At 42.4% G+C, this 21,399-nt stretch overlaps 1 protein-coding gene across 2 annotated transcripts in view; it reads right to left on the bottom strand.

Moving 5' to 3' along the window:
- Nucleotides 1–21,399, bottom strand: part of phf24 (PHD finger protein 24) — a 35,267-nt gene continuing 13,868 nt past the window's right edge. The window contains exons 3-9 of one of the 2 annotated variants that reach the window (XM_030436231.1): nt 20,262–20,447; nt 12,979–13,057; nt 11,493–11,695; nt 9,747–9,913; nt 6,222–6,254; nt 3,576–3,647; nt 1–1,595 (exon numbers count right to left, since the gene is read on the bottom strand). In XM_030436231.1, coding sequence (XP_030292091.1) covers nt 1,499–1,595; nt 3,576–3,647; nt 6,222–6,254; nt 9,747–9,913; nt 11,493–11,695; nt 12,979–13,057; nt 20,262–20,447 — 837 coding nt within the window. In that variant the 3' untranslated portion in view covers nt 1–1,498. The remainder of the gene's footprint in view (nt 1,596–3,575; nt 3,648–6,221; nt 6,255–9,746; nt 9,914–11,492; nt 11,696–12,978; nt 13,058–20,261; nt 20,448–21,399) is intronic. The other variant, XM_030436232.1, reaches the window with a different exon arrangement.

Raw genomic sequence — 21,399 nt, forward strand, 5'->3', positions numbered from 1 at the left:
TCAAGAAGTAGAGTAAATGCCATGCATTTATTTCAGCGCTGTGACACATCCCTTCAAGACAGTCAAGATTCATGTCATCACTATACTTTATTCACTAAGAGGACCTGGCATCGACCCTTCCTTACATGGCATAAACACTACATGGAGTTCTATTTGTTACAGTATGTTTCCAGTGAGTCTACGAGCAGTTTCATGTGCATTTACATTGTCGTGTAGCCTGTAACTTCATAGACTTCCCCATCACGTTTTCTTTAATGGTTCTGCATATTAACAAAAAAAAGGACAAACGCCTGCACCATGTCTCCCATGGCCTCTCGGCAATTCATTACAGCGGTTATGTCGCACAGTCGCCCATCTACATCTCACTTCCACAGTGAAAATAATGACACTTGAGCAGAAGGGACGGGCGTTTCCGCCTTCTCCAGGCGCAGCTCTGAGCACGACGGGAACAAAATTCACTATATGGCAGTATATACACGTCGCCTGCAAGGTTAGCTTTCATTAACGTTCACTTCACATCCCTTTTCACAGTTAGTACGTCAGAAGAACATTGATTCTTGAACGAGGATGGGGGAAAACAGAGGATATAGAATGGGGGGGGAAGGGGGGAAAAAACAGAGGATATATCAGAGGATACAGGAATAAATACAGCGTTTTTTTTTAATGCATTACAATAATTCATACCAGTGTGAATAGCAGTTCTCATATAATATTACATATGCGGATAGCCTTCATTCCTGTTTGGTATATGTTCCGCTAGTGGCAGCTGCAGGGTTAAATCTCCTCCCGGAAAAAAAACAAAGCCTATCCAGTCGTCAAAGAGTACCAATAATGAATCTGCATGTGCCTCCGTGTGGTGTAATTAACAACTTTGACTAACACAATCCCATTACAGTAGCATGACGGAACTATTATTAGGACATCAGGAGGCCCAAAGGAGTGAATACTTGAAAGAGCAGCAGCCTGTCACACTAATGTGTACCCGCATGGAGTGGTCGCGTCATGAAGCTGGGGGGGGGGCGTGGTGTGCAGTGTCATTTAGTACAGAGTGTGAGCGTCCTAGGAGCTTGTCTGATTGTATGCACGAACTATACACTCAAAACGTTTTAGAAATATCCCTGACTGACTAGTCGCGAGTGGGTGGGTTGTCTCCCTCGTCCTATCCCTCACATTTGTAGGAAGCCGTCGGGTTTTTTTTTTTTGGGGGGGGGGGAGTCGGGAACCTGTGACAGCTGCTGTCACTTGCATCGTCGGTGTGTCAGTCAGCGTCGTGTGTTGTCAGTGTTGTGGGTTTTTTTCGAGGTGACGCAGAGGAGGAGAGATTCTGTCGATGGCTTGATCTGCTGTCTCTCAGTGCTCCATCCGGGTTCGCTCGGTTGCCTTTGCTCGTGTCGTCGTGTCATCGCGTCCGTCTTCCTCCGCTCATCTGTTGACAGTGGGGCGCATCCTCTAGCTCTCTCTCCCTCTCTCTGCGGGGGTGCAGCGGAGGGTTCCTGGACTATAGAGGCAGGCGGATGTGCATGGCAGAGCTATTGGGGCGCGCAGCCAGAATGTAGATGGCACTCTCCTTTAAGAAGTCTGCCCAGGTCACCGGCCTGTTGAGTAAAGAGAGGGTTTACTTACAAGACAGAAGCTGTTTGCAATTATTTGTCTTTTCGGTGTTTGAATATAATTATAGGGTATGACGCCGTGACGTCTAGCATCCATTTTGCACAGTGCGCAGCTTCCACGGTCTTGACGAAACACTGACAGACATTTCAGATGTTATGAGTTTAGAACTGATAATGTTGCACTTTTTGTTTCTAGTTTAGGCACAAACACTACTTGGTAAGGTTTAGGCACCAAAACTATGTGGTTAGGGTTAGGTTATGTGTTTGACCAACCCATATTCCTCATGTTGTGATCTCCCCTTGCCCTTTAGACTACCACCCTAGAGCAGTGCCTTGAGAAATGCTGCATGGTGGGGTATATACAGCGTTATCGTTTGGAACTTGTCATAGCTGTTGTATTTGATGTGTTAGGAGTCAGAACAGGCTGACAAACACGCAAAATCGAGGATGATATTGAAAAGAGGCGTTGCTTGTTAGAGTTTCGGATTCCATGAAAAGACCAAAGCTGGCACTGTATTGTATCTAGTGACACGCCAAATCTATCCTATTCCTCTGTCTCATCCATTGTTGTCCAATTAAAAAAAATCACATCAGTGAGCCCATGTTGCACTGGGTTAAATTGGTCAAATGTGTTTTTGTGCCAAAAATAGTCCCTAACAAATGTATTGTTTACTCTGGTTGTGTGAGTGATATTTGAGAAAAACTACAATGCACAGCTGTTTTGTAGATTTACACCGGCCTCGTAAAAAAAAAAAAAAAAATGTAAGTAAATAACTTCTAATTGTGCATGTCCTCATAGGAACAAACAGGCTCCCACACCTTTTTTAACATCAAATTCAAGGACCAAACACAGCCCAGTTTGAGACACAGATCAAGGTTAATCACTGTTACAACACTGATCATATTTATGATGAGAACCAGCAGGCTTTGCAGAAGCTCGCACACGCCAATTAAAAAGAGAGAGAGGCTCGATACGTGGACAATTCACAATTGTGCTGCTGGACACACATGCAGACAGCACAGCGTAACCTATCTAGTAACATTATGTAAAGATCTTTCTATGAGCCGTGTTTTTTTACGTATGTTGCTTTTCAAAAATGTTCAAGGCCTTGCTTTTCCATCAAACCCTCAAGGATTTCAAGGGACCTGTGAACCCTGGAATAAATGGCCTCGGACACGTTGTCCGTTTTGGACTTTTCAAGGAATTTTGCGCCACTTTACAAAACAACACAGCCACCGTGCACTACACATTTTGTAAATGTTTTCAGAGTAGGTGTCTCGCCTCTGCGCCGCTGTAAATTGCCTCACGCTGCTTTGAAAATTCAGTTCTGAAAAAAAAGAACCTTTGTGAGACATCCTTCTAAGCATGTTCTGCCAATTAGCATTCAACTTATTAAGACCCTCCTGTGTAGCTGTGTTTGTGGCCTTGGCTCCCTGCGGTCTCCTCCCAAAGTGCTGGAGCATTAGCTGAAATTATTGCTAAAATGTTGTAATATGACATGAAGCGAAGTCTCAAAAGACACGACATGTCAGAGGGGACTTCATTATCCGGTAGCGGTTAGGAAGAGAGCTCGAGGTCATTTGAAGGGAGCAGCCAAGCCCGAGGCAGGAAGGTCGTCGCCGTCCATGCTGCAGTCTTCTAGGTCGCATCGTGTCGCTTAAAATTAATCCCGCTGTTGCTGCCCGTGAAGTACTGACTTCGGGGGACCCATTGCGGGGTCACGACAGCCACATGTAGGCTGGTCTAGTGGAAAGAGTCTGGGCTTATTCTAACAGGGTGAATACATTTATGTAACTGTTGCGGCTGAAGCGAGCATGCAGGCCTGTGAGGCCTGTTAGATGTAGGAACCTGTGAGAAGAGAGCTACATTTCTATATACTGCATGCCTATTACATTACAAAGTGTTTCTATTAATTTTGTTACCTGCCACACACACACTCGCTAAAAAGATAAGAGAAGACAAACCTGCTTTCGTTGCTCCTTTCACTGCCAGAGCTGGCTGGGCTGCTCTCGCATATGGGGCCGACGTGACTTATACTGTTCCAAAAGGACAAAGGATGTAAGAAATAAAAAAAAAAAACAGACAGAAAAGAACAAGTTAGTAGACATAGTGGTGGCACCTCGCTTGTAGACCTGCATTTAACTCTGTAATGTATGTGAAGAATGTCACTTTCTAAACGCTTTTGCCAAAGACATTTCCAGGAGATCCTATTTGAACCTGTGAAAGATCATCTAACACATTTAAATTAAATTTAGGCAATTAGTATTTTCGGGGCTGTGTCGTTATCAGACGAGAGTAAACATCAATTTTCGAAGAAAAGGTAAAGTAACAACCAAAAGCCTGTGCTCCATTGAACAAATTTTAATTAATTTCATTAATCTCCATCAAAGACTGGTGTTTTGACGACATTCCACGTGGCATGCCAACATTGATGCACCAGGACCCGTAAAGTCTGGGCGATACAGCTACACGGGATCGATGTTGGGCACCGCCATGTTTACGCCTTGCTCGCTTACATTTCCTGGCTGAAACTCCACCCTTACAGTACGTGTTTCCTGTTTGCATTTTCTGGTGTACTTCTTCTGATTAGAACTCTAAGAAATCGCAGAGATTGATTATTCAAATCACACGCCTGCGGGCAGTTCCTTTGGGTTTCTGATGCCATTACCCTACTTCCCACCGTGCTCTCATTTCCAGACTTTTGGACAGCTGACAGAAGAGGTGCATTGATGCCGTTACTGTCATACCCAGTGTCGCGCTTGTGTTATATATAACTGACACATTCACACAGACCACCTTCATCTGTTGGAGTCGGCAGGCTGCCAGCCTTGATTAACCCAAACATCTCTGCATCATCTCTCACTGTCAGTCCAAATGAGTTCCACCCAAGCCACTGCAGCAACGGCAGCATCACTTGAGGTTGCGACACAGAAGGCGCCCACCAGATTTGAACAGGCCAAGTCCGAACAGTGTGAGGACATTATTTCAATCTCAGTGTAAAAATGTGATTGATACATACATTTCTAATGGCAAATCATCCGTCAGTCAACTTGTAGTTTTCAGCACTCTGGCTCTATTTTCCGTTTTAGGAATGCAGATGTTGAACATACGGATTTCTCCAATCAGTGTGCTAGCACAATGTAAATATTGACAAAAAAAAAATCGTACTTTCTAGCTTTTCTTGAGCTTTCGGACCTTTCTCGAACCACCCCTTACACCCTCTCCCTAACCACGTTCACTCCCTCACTGACAAAGCGCAACGCCGCGTGTGCTAGAGGTCCATATAAATTGAAATGTTAACTGCTCAAACTAGATAGAAGTGAAAGGCAAAATTGTATTTAGAATCAAATATACCCTTCTCTAGCCTATAAAATGGTAGACTTGTATATTTGATTGGACTTGATTGTCAAGTGTTGTGCACATATGTCCAGGGACTGCTGCGGAACCTAAGCAGCTGAAAAACTTCAGAATGGAAAACAAAAAAAGAAATGCTGTTTTTGAAAGGTGTTGATACAGAGCAACAAACTGGCACAGCCTTTTGCACTTCACTTGCAGTCAGGAAAAGGCAATAACAATGTATCGGTACAAAGTCCTTAATCATTTTATAACAACGTTGCCGTACAAAGACCTTCATCATTTAATAACAACGTTGCGGTACGCAAACTTTCATTGTTTAATAACAACATTTCATATAAAGACTTTCATTAGGTTCTGATCAGGTTCTGATGAAGGTCTTTATACCAAAACGTGATAACATTGTTCTGGATTGCAGGTGTACTGGACAACGTGTTAAAGTTTTCGTTTGTTCTGAATTTTGTCGACTCTTGATTTTCTCTAACGCATCTGTCGACCCACAGGTGTGCAGAAAATAACTTCTAATGTTGATTCTTCTTTGGCTGCAATTTCTTTTCGAATCCAAATTAAATAGGTTTCGTCAAAATATGGAGCCATAGCGAGTCACTTCACATTCAGCCTTCCACACCTGTATGACTCACTAGTTTTTGATCTTTCACAGTCAGACGGAAAGCTCTTCTGATCAGCCTTGTGACTGATTGCTGCTCGATAAAACTTTTCCACTCTCACGCTGTTGCTCTTTAATGTCTGTCATCCGGCCATCAAAAGGAGCAGACTTATTTGATATTTTATTTTTAATGAGCATGAACGAGGTTGCTTGGACCTGATGCGCACAGTGTGCACACTCACACCCTTTATGTCCGTAGTGTCCTCTTACATTGATAAGCGAGGATTTTACAGCAAAGCTACCCTGCAGCGAACAAAAGGCTTTCTTTTGATCCCCGTAATTAGAGGCCGGCCTGAATCACATCCCTGCCGCAGCATAACAAGACCTAATCATAAGAAGGGCCTTCGCGCTAACTTCTCATTAAAGTTAATTCAAGGATGCAGTGTTCTGATTGCTGTACGTTCAGGAAAGAGTTCCAGCGCGGCATTAAGAGGGTTCTCTCCTTATTTCATGAAGTGCACGGGTTAAATTACATATGAAACCCAAAATTGAGGGGTTGTCTGAAAATACTTGAGGATGGCGGAGTGCTCGAGGGTGTTCAAGTGAGGAAGAAAGGGAGACAAGCCATGCAGTGCTGAGTCACACTCACCCACAATTCATAGGAGAGCAGAGTCCCATGAGTCTGTGGGGAATGCCGCATGTTCAAAAGGTGAGAGGGATGGAATGGCACAGCACAGATTTGACAGCACAAGAAGGTTAGAAGCAGTAACAAACACGTGCACACAGATACATAATGTTTACGCACGACACAGACACCTCGGTGTGTGCATCGAGCTTGTACTCACCACACACCACAAAGAGAAATGTTTGACTTAATTCACTGAATTATATTACCTCCGCCAAGGAGGCTGTGTGTTCATCTGTGTCAAACTGTCGATTGGTTAGTTTGTCAGCAAGATTACACAGAAACTACCGAATGGATTTTGATTAAACTTAACGTTGCTGACGCTAGCAAATGGCAGTGTTGCTAGCGCTAGCGAGCGAGTGTTAGGGCAATGGCATGATATTGCCATATTGACTTTATTTTCCACAATTTGTAAACTGCCAAGACTCCCAGGTACTCTATATTATTGGCCGACAAAGCCTTGTTCGTAGCTGCAACCAACTGTCGAAATTCTTACACACAAATAACCTTTACTGAAATTATTAATTCACAATCATAATAGTGAGCTGTAGTCTAGTAGCTCTGTGGCTTTATTATCACATTAAAATGTTTTCAGTATGACCTTTAACAGTACAAGATAGGGTGTGCTGGGAATAATGCACGGATCTTGATCAAAAATATTATGTAACGTAGCATTTGTGATTGCCGGTCTCTGAGTAAGCAAAATTTGATGGGATCCTAGATCTGCTGAGCTTAAATTATGATTAGGCTTTCACAGGTAGTTTACAATCCAGAGTGATACAGGGGTACCGAGTCTGATATTTTATTAGGGCTTGATTGATGAAAGGGCCTGTTGAGCCTTGGCGGAGGTATTCGCTCTACTCTAGTTTATAGTCGCTACCTACTGTGCAGATTTAAAGAGACGGGAGCGAAAACGGCACTTCAGACAGAGTGGGAACAAGATGAGACAACTGATACATTTTTGTAAACCTGTTCTAGTAGTAACTCAAAATAAAATAATTTACTTAAACTTAAATGAGCATTATATGACTACCTTAATGTTAAACTTTCACTTGTAATCTACATCTAAATGAGAAGAGGATCGGAATACTTTACAACCACTGACACACACACAATGTCACACAAACACACTGAGTACAGACAAATGTAACCTCATCAGAGCCAATCAGAGCGTATTTTCCTTTCATTACCACTCTGATGAGGTCTGTCTGTGAGTGTAAAAAAACTGATAAAGCAGCAGTGATATTTTGCTTTTTTTCAAAATATCCTAAGTACTTTGCGCTATATAAACCATCTAGACCACAGAGGATGGACGCAATGAAAGCAACAGCTGTACACTGCAATTATCACCCAGCAGGGACTGCTTTTTTGAAAATCGCCATGTTCGTTTTTTGTTCAGACTTTCGCCAGAGAGGTGTTGATCCAACCCTGTGGTCATTTTTGAGGCTTTGCTTTGTGTTGAAGGTTGCACCAGATTGCGTTATATTGTGAAATGTGTCAAAAAAAAAAAAAAAAAAAAATGCTGCCTTTCCCTTGATCCAGTATCAGCAAACAGCCTCACAAAAGGAAGTATTTGTTGCAGTACATGTGTTATTGTGTCCATGCCCTGTAGCCAGTTCGGGGCGCCCACCCTTAATAGATCTCGGCCAAACAAAGCACAAACAGTTCTGCCTCGGGAGTCTGCAAAATACTGTCTGACTGAGCTCTGAGCAAAAGCATCATACATCTCATACATGACAAATCGTTAACAGCAGGAGTTCGGTCATATTCAGCATCACGTGCCTGCTAACAACACGAGCAGCAGCGGTTTATTGAATTTTTGAATGAAACATAATACTTTAGGGATTTTAAATTGAGACATTATCTTTTACATTTTAACTTGTTTCGATAGAGACATTAGTGCAGCGGGTTTGTGCTGCATTACCTGCAGAGTCATAGCTGTGGCTTTCGATTTGGCACCCTCGCTAAAAGACGTGTTAAATCATAAAATGCTAACACCGGTGTTTAAAATTCCCAACTCTCTAGGATGTCATGCATAATGCAAATCCTGAAAGTAAAGTTTGGGGGGGCACTTTTTCAGTTACTCATTTTTGTTCGGTGGTTTGATTATTATCTTCCCTTTCATCATCTTCAAAAAACGAAGCTTGACGGAATGCAAATGGTGTAATGGATGCACTATTACACCATAATGGTCCGTGCATTAACTGCAATTTCCACCCTCCAATCTGTAAAGCTAACAGAAGCCTTTGCTGTTTTGCATGCACAGACCAAAACAACAAAACAAAACATTGTGTTGCCCGTGACTTCGGCAGCGTCTGAGATCTTGCTTTCCCCCTTATTAAAAACACTGATTTATGCAGATGTGGATGAGAGCTACTTTATTGCAGTGGAATTACAGAAGCTATAGTAGGGATACCTCATTGATACACAGTACGCATTACTCCCTTCATCTGAGATCAGGGCCCATTGGTGAAATACAATTAGTTAATTAGTTCAGGTTGTGATTTAGGACCTTTCACTTTAAAGGGAATTCAGCAGTGTGGATTAATCAAACAAATGGATTGCATATTCATTAACAGAGCATTTTACGACAGCAAAACTTTAGGCCTGCAATAACTTTTCGCGGGAACATGTTGTGAATGCACCACTAGCGTATCATTATGCTATATTATATTTTGCGTACTGCGGCTGCGGAAATGAGAGCAGTAAGAGTCACCAGGCAGTAAAGTCGCGGGGCGTACAGCCAAATGATTAACTGAATCTCGCTAGACTCCTTTAAGCCACGGAGAACTGCAGAATCGTGTACTTCTCTGTAGTTTTATCACCTCAGGCGACCGTTTTCACATTGAAGCACTATTTCTTCTGTAGAAACATGATATATGGCAATATGGCGGACTAGAAGAACTCCACCTGCTCCCTCTGGAGATTATACAAGGCCCATTCTAAGGTAGCGCAACACAGAGATTCTTAGTTTACTGAACAGTTACTTTGCAGCAGCAAGGTTCAAAATAATAATATGTTAAAGGTGTTATCGATAATCATTAAGCCGCTAGCTAGGGGTGCTAACAATTGCTAGCTGACATTAACAAGTCCTCTGTCGGAGGACTATATCAAGTGATTTGTCGTTTGTTTTATTCCGCGCGTAAAACAGTGTGTCATCTGTAAAGCAAAGAAAATGGACACAGTTACTGTGGATTATGTCGACCACAGGAGGCATTATGTAGTGAGAAAAGGACACAGCTTGTAATCTTTCTTCCAGACTTCTGTCTCACTGTCTCTATCCCCCTGGCAGCCAAATCTTTATTCCTCTGCCAGCTGCAGTTTGCATAAAGATGAGATCCCAACTCCCTGAACTCCTGCCAGACTTGTACAAAGCATGACGTGAAATACTTTTGTTTTCTCAGAGTTGTCAAACTGATGCTCTAGGTTTAAATATTACCATGTAGTGTTGGGCACAGGATTTACTGAATCTCCGTTTGGCTTGCTCACCTCACATTGCAAGACTGCGAGTCCTTGTTGAGCTTCTGAAACCAGGACTGCTGGGCCTGGCGGCATTCTGCCCTTGAGATCACGCCGTCTTTATCCAGGGCCAGACCCAGGAACACTGACCGCGCCTTGTCTCTCTCCTTGCCGGTCAGCAGGCGCACCAGTGAGTTCTGAAAAAAAATCAAATTCAAACGCTGTTAGATTAGCTGGCCTGGATCTACTCATTTGAATTACTTGTATCCATTCCCCTTCTATGCTCATTGTCACAGCAGTAATTTAAGGAGCTGGAAAAGGTATTTTTAGGGCCTATTTATTTGGCCTGAATCATACCCAATCACATTAGCACTGGCTGACATAATCGGCTAGCGCTGCTTCACCCCTTGCTACCCCAGAGACACTCACAGTCCATAAATTGTGAGTTTAATCTCCCAGGCCTAAAACAAAGCACACTATTAAACTGCTGTGTGGTGATCAAGTGTCAATAAAAATCTGTAATTCAGGCACGTAGATGCAAGCCTGATTTTTTGGTCACATTTTCCCCTGAGGCTTTCTATCAAACAATAGTATTATTTGATCCATGCTCCTGCACTCTTTCCAAGACTGATTAGAGAGTAATTTGGCTGACCAGACGAAGGTGTGCCCTCAGACTCTCAGCCAACAGGGCTTGACGATAGATCAGTTTGTAAAGCTGAATTTGGAATTCTGCCCTCAGGATGTTTAAGAGAGACTCATGAAACGTCTGTTTTTCTGCACGTGATGTGATGTTTTGCTCACTGCAGTTGCTGAACTCTGGCATGCATGTAAACACCATTACTTTGGCTATCGATGTTTGCAAGACAGTCTGTTTCCTGCGTGGCGAGACAAGGCAAACCTTTTATCTAGTTACTCTATAACACAAAGAGAATGAAATATTGCTGCCTAAAGCAAGTGCCAGGTATTCTGAGGCAAGTGTTAAAAACTTAAAGTGGACAGAATGTAATCTGGATAATGCCCTCCGAGGCTCACAAGCCATGGTTGTAATGGGTGTTGTCAGTCAGGGGCTTCTTACCCTCTTCCATAGCACCAATAGCACATTTACTGTATAGTGCCCAATAGTAGCCCCAAATCCCAATATTTCCTCCTAATTAACTCTTGTAGGTCTTGTATACTTGTATCTTGTATACTTATTTATCTGTAGCACGACTTTTAAAACCTTTACTTTGGTAAAAGTACAAATCCCACATTGTGACAATACTCCACTACAAGTAAAACTCCTCCAAGAATTATAGTCAAAAATATTTAAAAAATTAAAGAAACAACACTTTTGATGTCATGATGTTCGTGGATTTTATTGTGGAGATATACACTGAAGCTAGCATGCCAACCAACAAGCTCCTGCCAAAGCACCTGTATTAGCGGTGTAGACAAGATTTAACACTCCCCCAGTACTCCGAGTTCGAAGTCTAGAACCACTAGCTGCACAGCTAATTGAGCTAACTAGCTACTAGGAGCTACAGTTAGCTCAGTTGGCCCCAATTTCTTTGAAGTATGACCTTTAGTCAGGTTGCCAGTTCTTGCATGTTGCACCTTTAGGTACTGTACTTGAATGTAATGAATGAATGTACTTAGTTGCATTCAACCACTCTGTAAAAGACTAGCTCTAGCTATAGATTTTAATTTAGGGATTTCGGGGTGCTATTGGATGCTGTAGCAAAATCAGGACATGCATAAGCTGTTTTACAATTCCCTTTCCCCCTTGTAATACTTCACCTCTGAGCGTAACTTCCTCAACACTGCCAGGGACTCATAGTAGAGGAAGTCCGACCATTCGATTTGACCCTTCTTCTCAGGATCCAGCGCTGCAAACTGGGCCAGGACCTCCTCCTCTTGCTCGTCAGTCAGGTCCTTATCGAACAGCTGCTTGGATGCAAAGTGGCGGTACTGCAGCAGCTCATCTGACACCAGGCATGACTCTACAGCGGCAAGGAACAATTCATCACATCAGACCTAATTAGTCACCGAGCAGTCTACCAGATATAATTAACTTATCGTGACTCATTCTTTACAAAAGCAAAGACCACCACCCACTGATTGCCCTCCATCCAAGCTGCGCCATGATAACCTCGCATTTGGAAGTAGACAAGTGTGAGGGCTAATAATGAAATAACTCCGACAATCAGATAAAAAAAAAAATCAAAGGGAACAAAGATTCTTCAGTTGTCTTCTCTGTGAGGTGACTTCAGTTGTTTCTTTGTGTTTCTTCTGCTGTACAGTACGTCGGACTGAAAATTTCAATGGCCTGATAAACCTGGCAGGGATGTATAGAGATGGAAGAAGAAAGCAAACTTGAAAAAAGATGCAGAGTCAGGGAACAGGGGCCTCTTAACAAATTACTTTGGTTGGCAGGAGAATGTCAATCGACAATCGAGGTACGCAAAATGTTCCCTTCATGGACCCCTTTCTTTTACGACACATGGCGGGAAGAAGATAAAATGAAGGTTTTATAGAGGCACAAATCAAACAAAGGGTTGTCGTTTTCTTATGTTTTATGATCTTTTTCTTCATAAACATGAATCAGTCTGTACAAGTCACATTTTTATTGTCGATTTGGGCATCGCAGTCACATATTTTGATGTGTTTTAACGTTGATGAGATATGAGGTCCATAAGGAAAGTTGCTGCACCTAGTTCTGCCTCCCTTATATCAGCGCAGACTGGATGTTAATGTAACAGAGCAGTGTTCTTTATTGTTTAACCCATTGATTGAGCTTCCAGGCTTTTCTGTTTCCATCAGGTAAATGCATAGAATTGCATTGTGATTATACTAGGTTTGCCACATCAACCCAAGAGAAATCGCCACAGCGGAAGAAGGCGTGTCGGAAATGTCTCTGTTAACATCAACAAAACCAACGACTACCGATGATGTGTGAGGGTCTTAAAAGGTTGGCCCACTTCCGTTCTGAGAGGCAAAGGGGGTATTTGAAAATTAGGACTGGGAGTGAAAATTGGGATTGGGATAATGTTAACCATATACATCAAGAGGACATCAGGCTAAGATTCCCTGAGCAGCACTTAACACCAAATTGTTGGTGGTTTAAGGAAAATTCACCAAGGTTATCACAATTTAGATATTTCAAACACAAATCACCATCCCTAAAAACATGTAACACATTCCATAACTGCCAGATGCTTGTTGAAATGGACTGCCTCCTGCATTTCAACAAAATGTATGTTCTAACCTGGTTTCAGTGACTCACCTGGTATGATCTTGCACTGCTTGAAGGTCTCCATGAGGCTGTACATCTCCTCCTCCGTCAGGAGCAGATTCAGATTATCCTGCAGCAAAAGGGTGAGACGATGGCTGAGACTTACACTTGATAAAGAAGTGATGCTCAGCCAATTTCTTTTATAGTCAAGAGGAGCATTACTTTATTTTCAATAAGTGAGTTTGCTCTAATTATGCAGTGTCCCAACTGTACCTCCTGTAATTAGCCATGAGCTTATAAAGTAGCGGATTACGATTCCATTTCAGCAAATCTACTGTTTCCCAGGTGATTCACATGATGTGCCGTTCTAACACTCTTTAAATAATTGCACCTTTAGTAAAAGACAGCCCTAAATAAAAGGGGTGATTTCCAGTTAATTTCAACTAAGACCTGGCTAAGTCTGATTTTTTTTTTTACACATTTTCAATTGCAAAAATATGCAATGTGTAATATGCAAGCATGTTTTTTTTTGTTTTATTCTTTAGTTTCTTTCGCTTAAAGGTCCCATTTGTAAGAAAGTGGATTTCTCATTCATTCATTTTGCATCAAATACTGATGCACTGAGGTGGTGGCCGACCAGTCCGAAATCATTAATCGGACCTTATAATGTAATAAGTGGCCTCCTGTTCAAGTCATACTCTGAACAAATACAGGGCAACATACCACTAGAGTAACCATTAACTGTATCTGCCATTAGTTAGTTAGCTCAGTGAGCCATGCAGCTAACGGTCTGGACTTGGAGCTTGGAAAGTGTTGGTGTTTACATCAATAGTACAGGAGTTTTGGGCCAGGTTGGGCTGATGCTAGCTCGTTCGCACACTGACTTGATATCTAACTAGATATCTCTTCAACGCATCGCAGAGACCTCATAGTTTCATAATATCAAAAATGATCACATACTGACCCTTTAACTTACTTGAAATACACAAAACCCTGATTAAACTTATACAAGTATTTGAAAACATTACGTGGCTAAATCAGCATTTTTGGGCAGAGTTACAGATATTGAAAGACATCTGAAGGTGTCTGTAATGTTCTGTATACATTTCTTCCCAGCCTGTTGTAGACATCAGCAATTCCACGGGCGAGGGGAAATCACCAGAGACATTGATTTGAATATTTATATTTGTGTTTTCATTTCTACATTATTTATCAGATAAGTGGCGTGATTCAACTTTAATGGTCCCTTTGGGATCATTGAGGTGAGTCAATTCCATCTTGTTTACATAGCTCTTAATCACCGCTGCAATCTGTCAGGACTTCATGAAATCCACATTATGCAATCTGAACAAAAATGCCGCCCACCCATAGGGGAAAAAAAAAAAAAACACACACTCAGCTGCAGAAAGGATATGTAATAAAAAAGGACGGATATAAATTTGATTATCACAGACAATAATTAGTAATGCTTTAGTATGGATTACAGCACCAAGAAGATATTTTGGGTGTATTTTTGGTTGGACTTTAAGTTGAGGGAGCTGATTTAAATGCTGCCTATGCCCACACACTGGACTCCACACCTTTCCCTCGGTCTTTACTATGCAGGAAGGTTGCTTTCACCCGCAAAACAAACAAGGCCACATGGCCTCATTAGATCAGACACTGGTAGCTGAGCATGTGCGCCAACAAGCTGTGTGATGTCCTCCTGCATTTCTTCAAGCTGTCATCAAGATCACAGCAACTGCCAGCACCCTGCCGCCCCACTGTCCGCGGCATTTTTAGCGATCGAGGGTGTGGACTGGATGTGAAGATAATTATTCATTCATTTTTTTATTTGAACTGCCTTGAATTCTACCCACTAACATACAGATGCAGCAATTGCGTGGTTGTGCGAAATGTATTGATATTTTGAGCCACCCTGGTTCACCTGGTTGAGTTTCTGTGTCATGTGGTTGGAGGTTTGATTCTACATTGTGACTTTTGCTGAACTGAGTCCAAGAAGGATTTTGTAAATTGGATTTTGGATTGTTGTAACAAAAAACTTGTTGGAAGTCTGTAATCAAGGTTGAAAAGATGTCTGAAATGGTGTTGAATGTCACTTGGATGTCAATAATGAACATTAAAAAGACATCATAAAGAGATTTTCGCAAATACTTAATTCAGGTTCCTCAGTGGATGAATTTTGAATGTTCGACAAAGAAGCTTAATAGACCATAATCACACAGCGGCCATTTTCCTCTGACATCAGGCTCATCAAGGACCTCAAAACGCATAGCGCCAGTCGTATAAGCGTAGGAAATCTAACACATCTTGATTGATTGATTGATTGATTGATTGATTGATTGATTAGCAACTGTAAAGACAACAGATAGTTTAACCCGGAGGGATACTGGACCATAATTCAAGGTAAAACAGGTTCACCAACCGATTAGCTTCCGTTAGACAACAGCTAACGTTAACATTCAACCATATTCTAACCTTATCGTTTGATAGTGTTACATGATGTGATTAGGAAAGATGTACATTTATTCAGAAGTGTCAGCACACACGTTGGAGACATTCGTGTAAACCTGGAAGTGAACCACATGAGCTGTAATCAAATGGTAATGTCAGCTAGGAGGGGGTTGAATGCTAACAGTGGCTAACAGGTAATTAAATAAGTTGTTTTACAGCAAAATATAGGTTCCAATGTGCCTCCAAACTTTCCTAATCCATCATATTTTTCAGTTGCTGATACTTACGTTTAAAAACGACTTGCAACCTAGAACACAGCAGCATTACAAAATCCCATAATTTTCCCATTCGGAGCGGTACACCGGAGGAAAATGGCTGCTGTGTGAATAAGCTCTTTTGCCGTCTTTTGGATATGTTTAGCTCGGTGGGTAAAATGATACAGGGACCTCACTCATATGAAGAAACTCGCTCATGAGTTTCCTTTCAAGGTGAAAAAGAGTGAAACACTGAACCAAGATAACAGACTCACGTCCGGTCTGCAGCACTCCAAAAAAAACAGAATGAGGATACAGTCTGGGACGCTGTGTCCTTGTTAAAATGTTGATATATGTCATTATAACAGAGTGGAACTGTTAGTAGGAAGTGGCTTGGCTGAGTGAGAGCTATGGCCACACAGGGCCGACGCTGTCACACTGACAAAACGCTTCATGCTTTCTTCCACATGGTTTGTACTCGTCCTCTGGTCGCTGCTGTCTGCACTTTATCAAGGCCACCAAAAACACAGATACAGTTTAAGAAAAGGCCGGCCTCCTCAGAGCAAAATATAGCACTAGGAACAGAACCAGGGTACCTCAGATATATGTATATAACTTGACTTTCATGTCTGGATGTGGAGGGGACATTGCTGCTGCCACGTCAGAGACGACTGTTCTAGATGGCATTTGAACATTTGTTAGTACCATGGAACCACTGGATAGTTTTTACAAGACACTAGGACATTTTCCAGCCGTGTCAGTGGCAATAAAACCGCATAATTCTGACAAGACATCGGGACAAATTGAGGTCAAATTAAAACAGATATCTTTAACAAGATTTCCAGATTGTCAGTGGCGATAGAACCAGTTAAGCCAAAATTAAGACAACATTTTCATAGATTTCATGGAGCGCTGTCTTATTTTGAAGGTTAAACTGGAAGCTAGCGTTGCCGTGGTTCCTCCGGGGATCATTCTATTGGACTTTGAAGCTCTGGGGTGAACACAAGTTCATGAACCTTACACAATTTGCTCAGCAGGATAATCTTCACAAATTGGAACTACATTTAGGATTTTTGAAGTCGCCAGAGGTAGAAAGCTAACGTTAGGCTATAAACAAACTTCAATGCAGTCATATGACTTTGTTGCCCCACCACTACAAGGTACTATACTCACTATAAATTGTCTTTAAGTCGGAAAGTTAGAGTTAGAAGAGTATGTGCGACTTAATTCTGCCTGAAAAGACCAAATAGTGAGTAGATGAGTCCACGAGTTTGGTGTGATGATGTTTAATGTGCTCAACATCCTCTTTAGTCTCTTTTAGCCACTTGTCTGAAGACATTAACATTAATGGGCATTAACACTTTAACTACTTTAAGTCAAGGGAACTGGAACTGCAATTATGCAAATTTTTAGACAATTTATAGACACTATAAGCGCGGAGTTGTCACGTCACAAAATTCAACACATCAATGTAAGCCTTAATTAGGCGCCGCTTCTGTCCATCTCAGATTTCTTGTGTCGCTATGTTCACTGAGCGTTACTCGCTGCTATTATTATATGGTTGTGTCAAAAATGTGTAACCCTGAAAGTGATTTAAGGATTTACGCAACACCTCATGACAGCATCTGGAAAATAGCTTCTTAAGGATAAAAAAAAAAGGCCCCAGGAGGGAGGAAGTGTAATAATAACAACGCATTCTTATCTTATTCTGGCAGCTTGCATAAATAGTTCTTTGTGAGTGTCTTGTTCAGAAACACGACAGCATTGATTACGCGTTCAAGCGGCTTTAAATATTCCAAATGTAGCCTCGGCGCCGGAGCAGAAATATTCTTCTCGTTCACATCAAAGTCGCACAAATCAATACGCCGACGTCATCGATGAATCAGATGGCTGGGCGTGATGAGAAACTAGGTCATGAAATAAGAGAATTAGCAACCCAACCTTGCCTTTCCTTGCGTCTGTGGAGCATTTGAGTCACTTTTTTTTTTTCCTTTTTCGCTAACTCCACTCTCATTATCCTCATTCCCAGCTGCAGCAGAAGCGCATGCTTTCATTGATTATGCCCTGATAAGCTCGGACACACCAGTTTCACAGTAACATCCTGTAGCTAAAGATGCTTTTCTCAGGAGTTGACGGAGACAGACCAGAGTGAAGAGGAGAGTGAATGTTGGACTCTCTTATTCATCAAGGTGGACATAAACCACTCAAAATGTCCGTGCCATTTACACATCCTGCTATAAATGCGCTCTTTAACACTCTTTTACAACGTCCTACTTGACGAGAGCACAACCCCAGAATCCAGCACCGGGCATTAAAAGGAAGTGAGTTTTGTTGAGAGGGGTCACCCGTGTTCATGAATCCCCCCCTCCTGAGTTTGATTGGCTACCACTGGGCCATACATGCAGCAGTCCCACTTTGAAGGCTGACTGTAAATCCACTTTCAAGAAGAAAAACTGAGTCCATCTGCCAGCAGCCGGTCTCCAGCGCCTGTGCGAAATGAAATGTCAGATGCGACAGAAGGGGGGATTTGTAACAGCTGAGTGACGCGTGCTGGCCGGAAAAAGAAAAAAAAAAAAAAAAAAAGCTGCTCTCTTTCACTATCAAGACTAGTATTCACGATTTAAATAAAAACATTTCTCCCTCTCCCTCTTCCTCTCTCTGTCTCCCTCATTGTATTGTCTCATTCCGCCCCCATTCACAAACACACACACGCACACACACACACACACACACACCCACACACACACACACCGGCAAGCCAAAGAAAGAGGACCTTTCAGTGTCCTCCCTCGGATTGTGTGAAAACATCCCCCTCTAAACACAACTTTGGCAAACGCTTTTTCATCGTCGGGGGCTGCCGAAAGACAGCGAAGCCCCCCCCCCCCCCCCCCACACACACACACACACACACACACACACACACACACACACACTTCACTCTGAAAGCTCCTCCAGCGAAAACACTCTTCAGCTGTTTATGGCTCGATTAAAACTGATTGCATTATGCCTCTAACCGGGGCGGTGATCACCAGAGAGTCATTGGCTCTGGTATTTTTTCACCTCGAATGCCTGATGAGAGGCTGGGAGTTTGTTTTATTATTTTGAAAGGAAAAAAAAAAAAAAAGCAGAAAAAACTCTCCCAGCATTTTCCGCCTCGCTTCGTTTGAACGGCGGCTCGTACGCAGTGTTTACCACACAACACGGATGGTCCATTTTCCAGCAATTTTCTCGCGCATTAAAAAGACAATTACAGTTTGAAAGAGTGTAATTTTCACATTGCGACAGCCCCCCGTTTTAATTATAACTTGCGGAACAGTCTGTAACAGTCTATAAGCTGTAGCAGGTGGAAGTTTCAGGCAGCAACAGTTAATTTGCTGCTATGACAACTGTCGCTGGCAACTCACTCAGTCAGCGGGAGCCAATTAGTGTCTCTAACACCCAGACATTTAAAGGACATAGAGCCATCGTTAGCAAAATTACCTCTACCTGTGCTCCGTCAAAATGTGTGCTCTGAAGGAAAGGACTGCTGACTGTTGTACGGCTGCTGTATGTCCGGACAGCTAGCTGCATGGCTAATTTAAAGCGTCGTCATTAGGTGTTGTCAGTGAGATGTCAAAACTTTGTCAGATGTGATTAACAGAAGTTACTATACTGTACTACTATAACTGTACGGTTGGCCGTCACAATTATATTGCAACTTTTGAATGCCACGATCAGTGTTACATCTTGGTAAACACATACAAGTTGACTCCTATTGACTAGTTTAACAAAAAGAACCCAGGTAGGACTTGTTATCTGATTCTGTTCATATAAGAAACAAGTTAAGCTAAGCTACCATTTAAGAAATTGCTCACAATTTATTTTTATATTGTTTATGAATTAAAAGCATGACAATTAAATCTTTAAACTGGTAGATTGAGGACTATCTTAGCAGTCAGTTGACGCAGTAACTCTTCTCTGAAGCGTGCAGATGTCCTCGCAGTCACCCAGTCACGATGCCAAATGCTAAATGTTTCATTTGGATCCACTCAAGAAGCTGCTTTATTTATACTGCTCTAAAGTAGCAGGGCGAAGTACAATAAGGCTTGCTGCTGATCTTGGTTACATGGAGTAAACAAATGCTCTGAGCAAGGTAGATGCTCTACTTACCCCAACATCATCAGCTGTGCATTGGAAGGGTTTCATGGAGAAACTAACAATAACGCAACATTCAGACATTTAGGTCAAACATTTCACATATTATGACTTCTGGACTTTTACTAACATTGTGAAATGATTGTTGCTTGGTAAGGTTTAGGAACCAAAACTGCTTGGATTGATTTAGGAACAGTTGAGTTGAATTAAGAAATGTACATTATTATGTTATGTAACATAATTACATAAGTAAGGGGAAGAAGTCCTGTGTATGAACCATCCAAAAACCCCAACCACCCACTGACTTGGATTTTCCTGCCTGTCTTGAGTGAGAAAGGGGATAAAATGGTGACGGAAAACATTTGAATCGAGAGAAAAGAGACACATGGTGACTATTTTCTGGTACAAAGGCCTATTTTTGCTTTGACATTTATGAAACCTACATGTTTGTTGTCCAGCAGGAGATGGTGGGAGTGAGCTGTCCAGACTTACACAATAGTAGCAGCTCCAGCCAGTAACGGTGTGGGCTGTATCTCTCATCTCCTGCAGGGCCTCGGCACGCAGGTAGCCCAGCTCCCTCAGGCAGCCGTCGTGGAACACCCGCGTGCAGATCCGGCAGGGGTACAGGTCGTCGGCGGTCCACACCTCGCACACGTCGCACATCTCATCACCCGTGGGCTGGGGTTAAAAGAAAAAAGAGCTTGTGAGTCAAAAGATCTTTATTGTCAATTTGATCGATCATTTGATTCGGCGGACAGAGGATTACAAACGCTGCTTCACCTCCTGTCCATCGAAGCTCTGAGGTGAGCTGAGAATGAGGCATCAGTCCATCAGTGGTAGGAGCTTGGTTTTAGAATGTAATAGTAGTTTGTGTTGTGTTCTTTGCTCAAGGCCTGAGATAGATCACTAAGGTAGTTTTGACTTTGACATGGAGACTGATATCTGTGCCCTTGTCCAACATGCGTACATTGTCATCCCCTCTCCAGCGTTCCTGCAGACTCCATTACACTCAGTTGTCAGGCCAAGGAAAATGACTGCAGAGCGCTTGACTGGTTAACCGAGCCAACACACTGTCAGTTTCCATCCCTGAGGTTTTTTTGTCTCTATTGCAGTGCCGCCGCACCGGCTACGGGGCCGTGGACACATAACAGATGAGACCTTGTCAAACCTCCTAAGTCAAAGCTTACCTTGTGGTTGTGGCCCACCTTACGTGACCTAATGGCTCTACAGGCTCCCTCTGTTATATTCCCATATCAAATGAGTTTGTGAAAGTCTTGATATATTTATAGTGGAGAGAGGTCATAGGGCTGATTGGGTGTCAAGCTGATTTTGATATTTCTTGCATACAATGGGAAAAGAGTTTTAAAGGTCAGGGAACAACATAGTAATGGCGCAATAAGTAAGAATTGGCCACCTGTCAAATTCATACTCCAGACAAACAGGGAGTAGCATATCAATAGAGTAACAGCTAATTGCTGCTAACTGCAGTCACCGTTATCTGGTAAGCTCTGTTAGCCATGCTGCTAGCTGTCGCATCCACTGACTATGCCCAGACTGGGAGCTCGGAGTACCAGGGGAAGCGTTGGTGCTGGTGACTATAGGAGGATCATCTTAAAAAGTGGCAACTGGT

Source organism: Sparus aurata, chromosome 12 (assembly GCF_900880675.1).
Source record: "Sparus aurata chromosome 12, fSpaAur1.1, whole genome shotgun sequence".
Lineage (NCBI taxonomy): Eukaryota > Metazoa > Chordata > Actinopteri > Spariformes > Sparidae > Sparus > Sparus aurata.